The sequence below is a fragment of the Camelus ferus genome, chromosome 26 (genome assembly GCF_009834535.1).
Source record: "Camelus ferus isolate YT-003-E chromosome 26, BCGSAC_Cfer_1.0, whole genome shotgun sequence".
NCBI classification, from domain to species: Eukaryota; Metazoa; Chordata; class Mammalia; order Artiodactyla; family Camelidae; genus Camelus; species Camelus ferus.
Genome location: NC_045721.1, coordinates 14,658,044 through 14,671,365, shown reverse-complemented (window position 1 = coordinate 14,671,365; position 13,322 = coordinate 14,658,044). Strand labels below are relative to the sequence as shown.

Here is a 13,322-nt window from a genome sequence, read left to right as displayed (position 1 = left end):
AATCACACACCCCCCCAGCAACAAAAAATTTTTTAATTAAAAAATGAAAAAAAAAAATACTGAGAAGTGTCCACCTGGATTTAGCAACAAGGAGTTTACTGACAACCTTGGTAAGAGTTAATTCCATAACTGAAATGCATTTATTGACAGGAAGGGGAAAAAAATAAAGGAAGTCATTAGGTGATTTTTTTCACCAAAGAATCAGTCTGTGAAAGGAAGCAGGCAGAAATGGTCGAGAAGAAAGTTTCATTAAAAGGGAGGTATCTTGAGCACATTTAAAATTTGTCGGGATAGAGCTCACAAAGGGAGATACTGAAGATGGAAGAAAGATAAATAGCGTGTGGTCTCTGAAAAAGTGGGAGTGGCTAGGATCCAATGAGTAAGAAAAACGGTTTTTACACATGCAGAGGAATACTTCTTTCATGGAAACAAAAGAAAGGATGGACTTGGATACAGGCTGGTTATCAGACGTGGTGGTAGCATGAAGTTGAGGGAGTTTGTAAGTGAAGTAGAAAAAAGGACTGTCACTAAATGTGCAAGGATAAAATGACAGTGTCTCAGAGGCTGGGGAAGAGTGAAAGAGAATGACTGTGGGCAGCACTAAGAATTCAGGTGAGAGCAAAGAACATTCACTGACAATCACTAACACACAACTAATCTGCACTGTGCATTTTTTCCCCACCAATGCTCATCAGCTTCGGTATAAACACTCCATTGAATCCATCCAAGGTTGGAATTTTGCCAAGCAGGCTTAATGGAAGACAATGAGATGGAAAAGTTAAAGCCATTGGAAAACAATTAGTGCAAGTGATGGATGATAGTATGTGAAGCTGAATGGGGATAAAAGTAAAATTCTTCTACTTTAAACAAGAACTTCTAGCCATCCTATGACCTACTAAACTAAGTTGAAATTATTATTTATATATTTCATTTTTCCATTTTTGACAGCCTTATTTGGCTCCCTTATCTCACAAAGATATGAACTACAAAAATACCACAGCAATTTATAAGGTATTTTCAGTGACTGATCTTTCTGAAGAAAATCCTCTTGTAGGATCCTTACTATAAAGTAATATGATATATACCTAAGGAGACTATCACAGTATTAATTTTCATGAAAATACCTATGACTGACTCTTTAAAATAAGAATACAAAGTAAAGAATAAATTAATCTAAAGAAGAAAAGACCATTCTTCCTAGAACCTTTAGAATTCAAATATTATTTCTCAAATGGTATTATATCACTCATAACCATCCCTGGAAATACCTTACTTCTCAACTGACAGCTGTAAATGAAGGTTTTAGACATAGATGTCCAAATAAAATAATGTAGAAAGTACAGGTTTTTTTCCTAAAGATTTACTTAAGAGTCACAAAATAACCAAAGTTGTTATTTTATGTTATCTGCACAAGTTTTTAAAAGGTTAAATTATTTGGAATATTTCTTTTACTAATTATATAAAGGAAATATCCAGTATACTGTTTTGAAAAGTCTTAATAGAGTGCACAACTGTGCTAAGCACTTGTAATGGAAACTGAGAAGAAAAGGCCTAAGTATTTGGCATTATGTATTGTTTAGTTTCATTTAAGCAATTTCTCAGTTTCTTCTCTGTACCTAAAAATACAGGATCTTTCTATAGCTCTTTCAAGACTTTCTAAAAATTTTAGTGATTTTCTAGAATACAAGATATCTCTCATTAATTACACTCGTCAAATTAAAAAAAAATTCTGAAGGTATTGATGTAGAGGGATAAATAAATTGCAACAACAGATTGCAATATAATAGTCAAACTGAATCAACAAAATTTTGATTCCATCTCACTACGAAGCAAGTATTGCACTGGGTCTATCATAGTTATTCAGGATAGAACATTTCTCCACCAAGAAATTTTAATATATCCTTGCTTGGTACATAAGCAAGTGAGAACCCTGAGGTCAATTAAATTCTGCTTGCTAAAACCTCTCCCTCCCTACAATTTATATTCAAAATCTGTAACTTCCTTTTCATTGATTACATATTCCTCCCTAGACAAATCTGCAGGTCCTGCTATGACCAATCCCAACCTTCACTGCCAAGCCATTCCATACTCACTAATGTTAACAGCTCTTCCCGTGATACCCTCTTACCAGACCATCACAAATAACTCCCTATACATCCTTCATCTGTCCCCTAACACTCCTACTTCTTTGGTTTCAGTAAAACCCCAGATTGTTCTAAAAGCACTATTTCCTTAGAAATCCCTTCTGAAAAGAGATGCTACTCTTTCTAGTCTCTCAAATTCAAACGGAAATAATACCATTTGCAGACCATTCTTACTTAACAATACTTAATCTTCCTCTTATAAACAAATTAGCCATTAAAAATATCACTCTCCCTATCTTGGGTACCATTTCCTACTGCCAGCCCAAGACAATCTTGCACTTTTCTTGGTAACAACTGACTCGTGGTTTTACTCTCCACCTCATTCTCTGCTTTCATTATTTGAACATTTATAAGGATTTTTCTAAGACCCTGGACTCAGTTCCAACATCCAGTTCATCTTCTCCATTCCAATACTGTTTTCCTCTGAACAGGTAATTTGTTTAAGATGCTAAATTTCTAAAACCCCTCCTTCTGAACTTAATTCCTTGCATTCTACTTCTCTCACTTGATCATTCCTGCTAAATCTACTGCTGGTCCTGCTGAATACGTGCAGTCCCTCAACCATTTCTCTTTCTAGGAATCCATTAATCTCTCACTTCCTTACTAAACGCCAAACACAAACCCAAGTAAGCCATTCCAAAAATGCCCTGCTAGCATCCTTCATTTTCTCACCCATTTGCCCATTTTATTGACTCAATTCTGGATATACTCCACTACCTATTCTTTCTGCTTCTACTCTCAAACTGTAAAAGTAAAACAGTTATAAAATGGCACTGACTGAGTCAACTATTAAGGTATACTACATTATACTATACATTCACAGTTTCAAAATGTTAAGTTTACTCCATGGGTAAGGAACCCTATCTGTTTTGCTTACTGCATATCTCTAGTACTTTTTAGCCATTAAGTAAGCAATCAAATCTGTAAGATGAATGTGCTGCTATGTACTCCTTATTGGCATCTTAATAAATTCCCCAGTGTGATTATTTCAATCCTTTTCCATTCTTTCCAAGTCTCAGATATACATGCCTCCTTTATAAACAAACGGCCAACTCCCACATTGAGAGAACCAAGGTCTTCCAAAGTCAGTTTAACTCAATTGGCCTATATTTTTATTCCATTTTACCCATCCTCCCTAGTGTGTTAAAAGGAAAATTATTTTATAACTGATTTTGTAACTTTTTAATTTACTAAATGCCTATTATATATTCCAGTGTTAAGAACTCTAATACTCCAATTCATTTTTGACATTTTCCCTGAGTTTCATTTTTCTTAACTTATTCTGTTACAGTCTTTCAATTGAAAAAAATACTGAAAATTATAATTAAGACATAAATCATATTTTCTCATGATAGCTTATTTCATAAGGAAGCTGACAATTTTTCTCCTTTCCTAGAAAACAAAGATGTATCAAACATATTTTGAAAATGATTTGTCTTAAAACTGTAACAGTAGAATTAAATTTTGAGGTTTTTTTAAGAGTAATTATTGCTAAAATGCTTTTAGCAAAAATTTCTTCTAATCCTCATCCATTAGTCATTTAATTTCTAAATTGTCCTTAGCAAACAATTACTTAACTTTCTGTCCATGAACTCACATTGACTTTTTTCTGCTGGTCAGAGAATATCTTTACACAACCAGCATTTGACAATGCACTGTGCACATAAACTAATGTTTCAAATAATTTTAGACACCTGAAAGAGAAAAAAAAAAAACAAAATTTCAATCAATAGATAGTATTTGTAACAAGGTCAAAAGGTAGGCGTTTGTGTTAAAAAATTCAAAAATCCAATTAACAGAAAAGTTGTAGAAGAAAATGACTTAAGATTAAATGAATCTGGAAGAAGAAGCCACCCAAATAATTGTTACACGACAAGTTCAAACTTAAATGGTCTGAAGAGATTCTGTGAAGACAAAGACATTTCAAAAAGTATTGCATACTCTATGCCAGCATTTGATAATCAGGAATGACATGGCTCTTTTCTAACAAAAGTGCAAAGACAGACCAAGATGGCATGGCAAAATACAAGGCAAAAAGAGCAGCAAATCCAGAACATTTGTTTGTTACAGAGAGGGCCCTCAACCATGCCCTGGTATTTTGATAGCAGTCTCCATCATAAAGTCTTCAACTATAATACAAAGGACAATAACATATATAATGATGTCAAATTACCTGTTTAGAAACTAGTTTTTGCAGCTTAGAAACGGTTCCTTTCCTGCTTCACACTTCAAAGCTGTTGTCTGCTTATGATTAAAAAAAAAAAAGAAACTTCAGTAAATTCTTTACTTACACTATGAAATATAGGATAACAAATATATTTATAACCTAGTGTATGTTTACAAAACAACAGAAAAGGAAACATGCGGTTTATCAATATTTTAAACTCAAGTTACTTTAATTCTTTTTGAAAACAATGTGATATACATAAGCGTTTAAATCCTCCAAATCTGTAAGATCCAAACAATGTGGCACCTTAATAACTACTTTGGAATATAGTGAAATTGTAATGTAAAAAAATTATAATGTAATTATCATGTAAAGATTCATGCCAAAGTTTACTCTGCAGAGTGATCAAATCATTAACTTCTTGTCGCTCAAAACTACTCCGGAACTTTGTATATCTGAGAATGAGAAAAAGTTTATTTAAAAGCTAGCTACTTCATTAAAAAAAAAAAACAAAAAACCCTGTCACTACATAAACACGAGGTTTACTTACAGTTCAAGAACTCAGAATTATAATAATTTCCAGCGGCTCTCACTGGGAAGGTGATAAGGAAAGAAAGGAGCAGGTGCACTCGAAGCTTTACAACACCCACTCCAGTAACCAGAGAATACCAGGAGGAGGAGTCTGGAAAGCAGTTTTGGGCGGGGGTGGTAGGGGAGCCCAGAAAGTCTGCTTCTTCCAGCGCCAAAACAAGACCCAGCACCCGTACAGCACAGGACACAGACCTCAAATCAGTCAAAAAAAAATTTATTTTCCCAGACAAAGCGAGCTCTTAATGAGTGGGCCGCAGGATGAAAAGTTTGGACGACCCGCCTCCCTAGTCGGGCCTATTACCTAATCCCCAAACACCCTTTTCTGCAAAGCAAGCAACGTTTCCCGAACCCCATTTGGCATTTGGTTTTCCCCACCCTGGGCCCCTCCTAACTGGCCCTGCAGTCAGGCATGGAGAAGGAGAGCAATGGGAGGGGAGGGGGAGAGCTATTAAATTAATATTCCCTTTAGCAAGTACAAACTCCCAAAGTCAAGACCGCCTCCCCCTGCCCTTCTGCTCCACAATCCCATTGCTCACAGCCCAACCCCAAAGTCACGTCGCTCCTCACCTGCCCTTCTCCGTCCCAAATTCTGGCGTCGAGCGCCCCACAGAATGGAATTTGGGGGGTGGCCTAGGAAAAGGGCGCAATGACGGAGACTATGACCACTAGGGCCCCATGCTATAAAAAACCAGAACCCCCGGCCCTGGCAATCAAACTGCAGGCCCCCACTCCGTTTCCTCCGCTCGCAAGGGACATTCCTGTAGCTCCCCAGTTGCAGGGCGGCCTCCTCCCCGGGGCCAGAAAAAGAGAGGGGCGGGGAGGCCAGAAGGGAGTTCTGCAGTTGAGAACGCGTCCCCAGATGCTCACCCCGAGATAGCGTCGGTGGGTCCCGGGGAGGGGGCGGCCTGCCTGCCTTGCGGACGGGAAGCAGGCAGCAAAAAGACCCAAGAGCCAAGACAGAGGCGTGGGCCAGACGTTGGGCCCCACAGGGTCAAGTGTCCCACGGCCGTTGCTCTCCCGCCTCGGCGCCGCGCTGCCCTCGGTTGCCAGGGGCTGGGGACGCGCAGGCATTACCTGTAAACGAAGCAGCCGCTCCTGCCAAGGACTGAGTAGCGGTCAGCCCCCACGACCCGCCACCGGCAGCGGTCCTCCCTTAGAGACCGCAGCAGGGAGAGTCCCCGGGTTCCCGGGCTGCCTAAGGCCCAATGGCCGCCTTGTCTACCTCAGCTACTCGGCGCCAACCGCCGCAGCCACCGCCATCTTAGGATCTCATTGTGGTGGGAGAAGAGGGGCGGGGGGACTGCAGAGGGGCGACGCGCGGCGAGACATGCGCCGTCTCCTCGGCAACGGCCGCGCGGAGGCAAAACTCGCCCGGGCGGGAGCCGCAGTGCGATCTACGCGCTAGACTGGAGTCATGTGACTCGCAAGGAGTCTGTGGTGTCACCTCAGGCTTTGGAGCCGGGCGCCGATTACACAAACAAACCAGCTGAGACTACATATCCCAGAATGCCAACTCGACCTCGGGTTATGCCGCCTGTTAATCCTCCATGGGGGAAACGGCTACAAGTCCCAGCATGCTGTGCGCCCCGGCGCCGCTCGCCCCGTGAGGAGTGCGTGGCCTGTGCGGAAGCGGATTGACACCGCGCCTTGGGCCTCTGCAGAAACAGCGGAGGCGCGTTTTCGTTTTCCCGTGGCGGCTATCTACTCCGGCCGCTGCCGGAACGAGGAGAAAAGACTAGAAAAGACTAAAGACGGGAGTCGCTTTCCTGTTCCCTATCCACCGACATCCCTGTCACGATGGGATAGAAAGAAAAGAACCTTCACAGTCTGGTCCTAGTTTTACACGTAAGGAGAGGAAAATGCACGCGAGTTAATGAGCCAAACACCATACAGCTGGTCAGTGAGAGAATCACAAATACTAGTCGTTAACGCCATCTTGGGTGAATGCCGTACTTTTTCTTCAGACCAACCAGGTGATTTTCACCAAGATTTAATGTTGAGAAATTTTCTTTAAATCTGTATTCCTTTTTTTACTCTCTTCTTTCAGCAGCAGCTCTGGTAAGGTTAGTATATCGACAGGTTCTCTCTTAAACCTCTAAAATGGCGATGAAGTGACAATTAAGACCTTCGGTGTGGCTACCTGAAAGGTTTAAACACTGGTCAAGTTAGTTGCGTGGACAGGCATTCCATTTTTAGACAGTTTGTAGTTGTGGGATAACTTTGTTTTAAGCAGAATAACGGTAGGAGGAATGAAGAAAGGGCATCTGGATTCCATCCACAAATTGTTCTCAATTCCCAATAGAAATTGTTCGCAAAACCAATTAAAATAACTGCATCTCAATACATATTCAAAAAGTCCTTCCTGCTTTTGTAATTTGCAGCTGAATCCAGGTTCAGTTTCAGTGCCATGATCTTTGACACTATTTATTTGTCATACATTTTTAAGTACTTTGTGTGTCTAACACTGCTAATTACTTAGGTGATAAAAACACAGTCCCTGCCCTTTAAGAGCATATTTTAGTGAGTGATGAGGAAATAAGATGTGATGTAAATACACTTTTTGTAAGAAAACAATGTTGTGGGAACTCAGAGCACATAGCAACAAATGGATTAGGTTTTTACTGTAGTCCAGTGAGCCCTAGGCCCCATTCTAATTCCACCAGGCGCTAGCTTTAAGATCTTGGGCAAGTTACTTAATCTTTCTGAATTGTCCCATCTGTGAAATGATGGGGAGAAACTAATACTGTCTACCTTGGAAGGATTTTTTTTAAGTAATGTTTATTTTGTACCAGGCACAGGGTTAAGCATTTTATCTATTATGAATTTCTTGATTCTCACAACTATCCGGGAAAGATTGGTTCTGCATCCGTTCAGTTTTACTAGGTAAGAGGATTAAATAAATCGCCAAATTTCAGACAGCTCCAAGTGGGAGAGCCTGGGTTTAAACTGAGGTCTACTGACTCCTTAGAGGGATTTTTTTGTTTGTTTTTGATGGAGGAGGTAATTAGACTTACTTATTTAAATAGAAGTGTAGGGGCTGAACCCAGGACCTCCACTGAACTATACTCTCCCCACTTGGAGTGATTTTTTGATCAAGAAAATGCATGGGAAAAAAGTACTGATATATGGTAAGGCCCCAAAAATATAAACTATCATCATATCATCATGCATGTATGCTTTATGCATATATTATTTTTGAATATGTAGAAACTGTTATCATTAAAACAATTCAAATGAATTCGAATGCATTCCTGAAATCATTATGGTCATTATGTTTTTTGAACTTACAGACCCTAAAAAATGTCAGTACTGTTTTGTCTGTTTGGTAGTGAGAGGAGTCTGAGAAATATTTGCATTAAAATGGGGTCTTGCAGGGAGGGTATACCTCAGTGGTATATTGAGTAATAGAAGAATGGTATACACTATAGATAGTATGAAACCAGTTGAGGTTTTGGAAGAGGCAATGATATAATAAAGTAGTTATTTTAAGGCTTTAATCTGGTGGCAATGTTTAGAGCAGACTAGGGAGAGCAGAGGAGCGAGACAAAGAACAGGTGGTAACTGGCATGAAGTAATTAAGGCCTGGTCTATAGTCGTAGCAGAATGAATCAAGTCAAGGAGTTGGATTCTTATGGTAAGTGTGTTAAATATCATTTGTTTATGTTATTTGATATTTAGGGTGACACTGACCAAAGGGCACTCAAAATATAACATTTTGTGCTATATTGTTTATCTCTTAATGAATTCTGCATGTTCGTTATCCACAGATGGATTTTAAGCATGGCTAGGGCAGACACCTTGTCTTTTGTGCTGCTTTATATCCCAAATGCCCTGTAGAATTCATGTATTTTGGTGTTCATTAATTTGGTCTTTGAAGACAGTTTTGCAGTACCTAGTTTTAACCGGAAGCTGGCAGTAGTACTTAAAGGAAAAACCGTCAGTGACCACTATAGTGCTATTACAATTGAATTTAAGATTTTTTTTTTAATTATGACTTTTGATACTAAAAAAGTATGACATTTATGTAAATTGTAAAGTACAATAATAAAAGAAACACTCAAGAGAAGTGAGTAACCATAAAGACCTTATTATAATCTAGAATGCACAAGAATCCTTGGCTGTCATATGTATAATGTAATAAAGGACAAACTGAAAAATATGGGAATAAATTGAAATAGGCTTTAGCGGTGGAATAAAAAGATGCTGAATGAAATTGTCTAAGAATAGGAAAATTGTTGGCATTTTGCTCTCTTCTGACATGTAGGTCAGAGTTGGCTATCACACGCTTTTCGAGAAAACCTTTCTGCAGGCTGAATGAAGAACATGGGCAAAAGCGCAGAAGCATCTTCCTTATGTCTAGAGACAGATTTTAAAATGTGGTTTTACTTAACATGAGCTCTTGTTTTCTTTTTTCCCCCACATGTTTTTACACAATATAGCTGAACTTCTTCTTTATGTGTTTAGTGTAAAAAAAATCTGTTTTCTATTAGAATATAACATTTATTTGGTTGCATGTTTTTTAATGACATGATCTTATGAGATTCTTCTTTAATAATAAAGATGTTATTGTTCAGAAGCATAAAATATATGCAGTTCTGAAGTCCTGGCATATACATTGAAAGAAAAACAAACATTCCTTAGCCAGAGCTCTTTTTATTCTTTGCAGGGAAAATAAATAAAATAAGAAAACATCTTTTGCACTTTGCCTGTTAAGCAACTAATGTAGACTTGGCTAGAGGGAAAAAATTCCAGATAGGCAAGAAACCTCTGAAAAAAAGAGTACTGAATACGCATTTCATTTTCTCTTAACTGGGAGGCAGGGGAGGATTCAGGTTTCGTGGAACCTAAAGTTAATATGTTTTGGGAGATCTGTCAAATGTTTGTCAAGGTAGCTTCTTACATATTTCATGGAGCACGGCAAGAGGGCCTACAGTCCAGGTCTAAGCAAAAGAACAGAGGGCTCTGGCAGGGAGGCCTCCGGGAAACCGTGCATTTGGACGATTTCTTCTCTGGCATCTAGTTTTCCTGTTTGGGATCCTGTATATAGCAGAGTTCAATCAGAGAGGCAGAGCCTCTAGGATATTTAAGGAAGAACCTTCTTCTACTGTGGGAGCTGGTTAAGTAGTCTCTGAAAGGCCCTTTTCTTGACATATGGTGCCGGGGCTCCAAGGATACCTGGTAGGTTTAGTGAGAAGGATAGATGGCTGTACAGGGAGCAGGGGCTGGAGCCCACGAGGACGGACTGAAACCCCTGTCAGTTCTCATTACCTCTGACTTTGGTGATGTGGATGTCCTTCAGGAGCTGGACCCTTCGTCCCATGCTGATGGAAGATCTCAGGGAAGCAGGGGCAGAGATCATATGCCACGAGATAAGCCAACAGATAGGTGGCAACCTGTGAGAGCCACAAAGCCTGCTGCTTCACCTATGCCCTCCAAATCTCCCACACATCTAAACTGAGGCTGACCCTGAAGGGAAACAGAGGAAAGGGACTTCAGGAAATACAGTTTAGCCACCCCCCACCCAAACCAATACACACACACACACACACACTCTTCTCCTTGATTCCTTTTCGTTGTCTTCCTCTTTATCCATCTTCACCCTTCTTCTGGATCACATTGTCTAACTCTTTCTCAGAAAGGCGCCGTGAAAGTAGATTTGTTTTTTCTTAGTTCTTGCACGTCTGGAATGTCTTTATTCTACCTTCGCATTTGATTGCTAGCTTGGCTGTGTAGAGTCCAGATTTTTCCAGTCTCAGAATTTTTAAGGCATTCTTTCTGTGAAGAAGTAGGATGCTATTCTGAACCTCAGTACTTTTTATGTGATTTCACTCCTTCTGAAAGCTTTTTGCAACTGTTCACTAAAGTGTTGCTCAAAATTTTATCGTGATATACCCAAGGAGTGGGTGCTTTTTGTCTTGTTTTTAAATTCATTGTGCTGGGCACTGAATAGACTTTTTCAACTTTATCTCCTTCAGTTCTGGGAATTATTTTTCTGTTGTTTCTCTGATAATTCTCTCTCTGTTGTGTCCTATCTCCTCTTTGAAAGTTCTGTTGGGTGCATGCTTGACTTCCTAAATTAAACCTCTAATTTTCTTATCTTTTCTCTCCAATTTTTAATATCCTTGTCTTTTTATTCTGCTTTCTGGGAGGTTTCTTTGATTGCATATTCTAATCCATTCAGTGAAGTTTATTTGTTTTTAATTTCAACTATTTTATTTAATTTCTTGGAGCTCTTTCTGCCTTGTGCTAATTGTCCCTTTAAAAAAAAAAATACTGCATTCTATTACTGTTTCCCTGATAATACTAAATATAGTTTAGGGGAGGTTTTCTTCTGCAAATATCCCCACCCATCTTAAAAAAACAGAAAACAAAAATACCTTTTGTTTGCCCCCCTTCCGTTTATAGCAATCGTACCCCTTTTCAGCTATCTCCAATTTCTCCCCTCCCGTTCTCTCTTCAACTGACTCTAACCAGACTATCACTCCACCACTCCACTGAAACTGACCTTGTCACCATCTCCAATGACCTCCATGTTCCTTAATTCAAGGATTGGTCCATGGAAAAGGGGAAAGATGGCCCCTGGGGGGCCTCTATGGAGAAGAGAATACTCATAGCTAATATTCCTGTTTACATTTTTCTTTTCTGCATTGTCATTTTCTTCTGTTATTCCCCAAATTTCAGAAGTTTTGCAAACATCACAGCCTATTAAATGCTTATGTTGGGATTTGATGAAGGGGCTTGTGTCCAAGTTTACATTAGATTAGGGGAGGAGAAAGTGGCCTTTTCCAACAACTACCACCTCCATTTTGAAAACTACCTGGCAGCAAGAGCAGCATTTCAAGACCACCATGGTCCCAGAACTCCAGGAGCTGGCCAGGAACAGAGCAAAGCAACTGGATTTTTTAGATAAGAATATGGATTTTCTAACCGGATAATTACAGCAGCTTTGTCAATGTCTGCTTTGAGCACCAGAGGGACTATAAAGGGGATCCCTAATTCCACAAGACTCTGTATCCAAGTCTCAGCTCCAGCTTAGTTGACTCATCCATTACACATACTTACCAGTGTTGCCTAGTTATCCATGAACTTTCCTAATTTTGGTATAAAACTTTAATCCTCTTTCATACCACGTCCTCAGAAGGTTTCTTGTGGGTAAATAAGCAAAGAGAAGAATTTAAAAGTTGGAGTGGATCGTAGGGTCCATTTGATCCAATAACTTTTTTTTTTAATAGAGGAGAAAATTGAGTTTCAGAGAGGAGCAGTGAATTCCTCAGTGGCATGTCATGAGCCATCATGGAGCTTGGGAATCAATGCAGTTCTTTCAGTCTTCAATAAAGTATTCTGAATCATTTGACTATACCATTCATATTGACATGACATGGATTAATTAATTCCAGACCCATTAATTGAGCATATATTAATTTAAACTCACTAGTTACATAGACAATAGGAATAGGTAGGTGATTCACTAGTAAAATTGGTTTAGTTTTACTAAATTTTAACATGCTTTTCCATATTAATTCCTCAGATTTAAGCCACATGAGAATGTTTTATATTTGTTCAGGACTCCATGTGAGATGACATTTAAACTAACATTTTAGGAAGGAGTTTTATAAACTCCCCCTGAGGAGGCTCTGTTAGGTGCCTGAAATGAAAACTATTCTTGATGACCTCTTTCCTTGATACTTGCAATATGCTCCATTCTGAATATTTTGATGAGGCACGTTTTAAGTTTAAAATGTCATCACTGTATTCAGAGCACAGGATTTTATAAGTTCCACAAAGGGTTTCTTCCCCTGAATTGGGAGTCAAGGTTGGAAAGTATAACCATCAGAAATGTATGCTTGTAGAATACACTAAAAGATATATGATCAGTTGTCTGAGTCTAGTTCATGATGGGGCTGAGACAGACATGTTCAGTGGTGCAGGCTGGAGCGAACTGGAGACGGGGAGACCTGGAATTCAACCTTCCCACTGGGACTGGGTCAGGTATCAGGTAATGGGCAGACACAATACAGATTGCAGAGGGTTTGGATGACAATTGTGCTATAACTGGTATATTAATTGAGAGAGTTCTCTGAGTATGGTCTTCCAGGGGAGAAGGAAAGAATTTGTCAGTGCTCATCTAATCTTGTCCAGGAGCCAGAGTGATCTGATCTTGGTGCAACTGTACCTGTTAGCCAATGGAAACATTCTCAGGCCAGAGAAGAAAAGTATATCTAATTACTTTACTTTGAAGGAAAAAAAAAGCCCCTAAATCCAATGCTCTTTATTCATGTTCTTTGTTCATCAAAATTCCTTTTGCCTGATTTGCTCTAAAATGATTCTGTCCACCATAAGGATGTCCTCTATGCAAATACCTAAAGGGGTTATACTACCAGGCAATTCTTTTTTCCTAAATTAGTATGTTCACTTTTCTG

At 39.3% G+C, this 13,322-nt stretch overlaps 2 protein-coding genes across 23 annotated transcripts in view; one reads left to right on the top strand and one right to left on the bottom strand.

Moving 5' to 3' along the window:
• Positions 1-6,375, bottom strand: part of PCM1 (pericentriolar material 1) — an 81,149-nt gene extending 74,774 nt beyond the window's left edge. For 7 of the 22 annotated variants that reach the window (XM_032468605.1, XM_032468613.1, XM_032468617.1 and 4 more), the window contains exons 1-2: positions 5,977-6,375; positions 4,318-4,385 (exon numbers count right to left, since the gene is read on the bottom strand). The gene's annotated coding sequence lies outside the window, so the exon portion shown is untranslated. Of the gene's footprint in view, positions 1-3,741; positions 3,839-4,317; positions 4,389-5,769; positions 5,940-5,976 lie in introns of those variants that run through there. The other 15 variants (XM_032468611.1, XM_032468615.1, XM_032468616.1 and 12 more) reach the window with 7 other exon arrangements.
• A 168-nt stretch (positions 6,376-6,543) lies between these two features.
• Positions 6,544-13,322, top strand: part of FGL1 (fibrinogen like 1) — a 35,860-nt gene continuing 29,081 nt past the window's right edge. Inside the window, exon 1 of the mRNA XM_014566149.2 lies at positions 6,544-6,875. Coding sequence (XP_014421635.1) covers positions 6,776-6,875 — 100 coding nt within the window. The 5' untranslated portion in view covers positions 6,544-6,775. The remainder of the gene's footprint in view (positions 6,876-13,322) is intronic.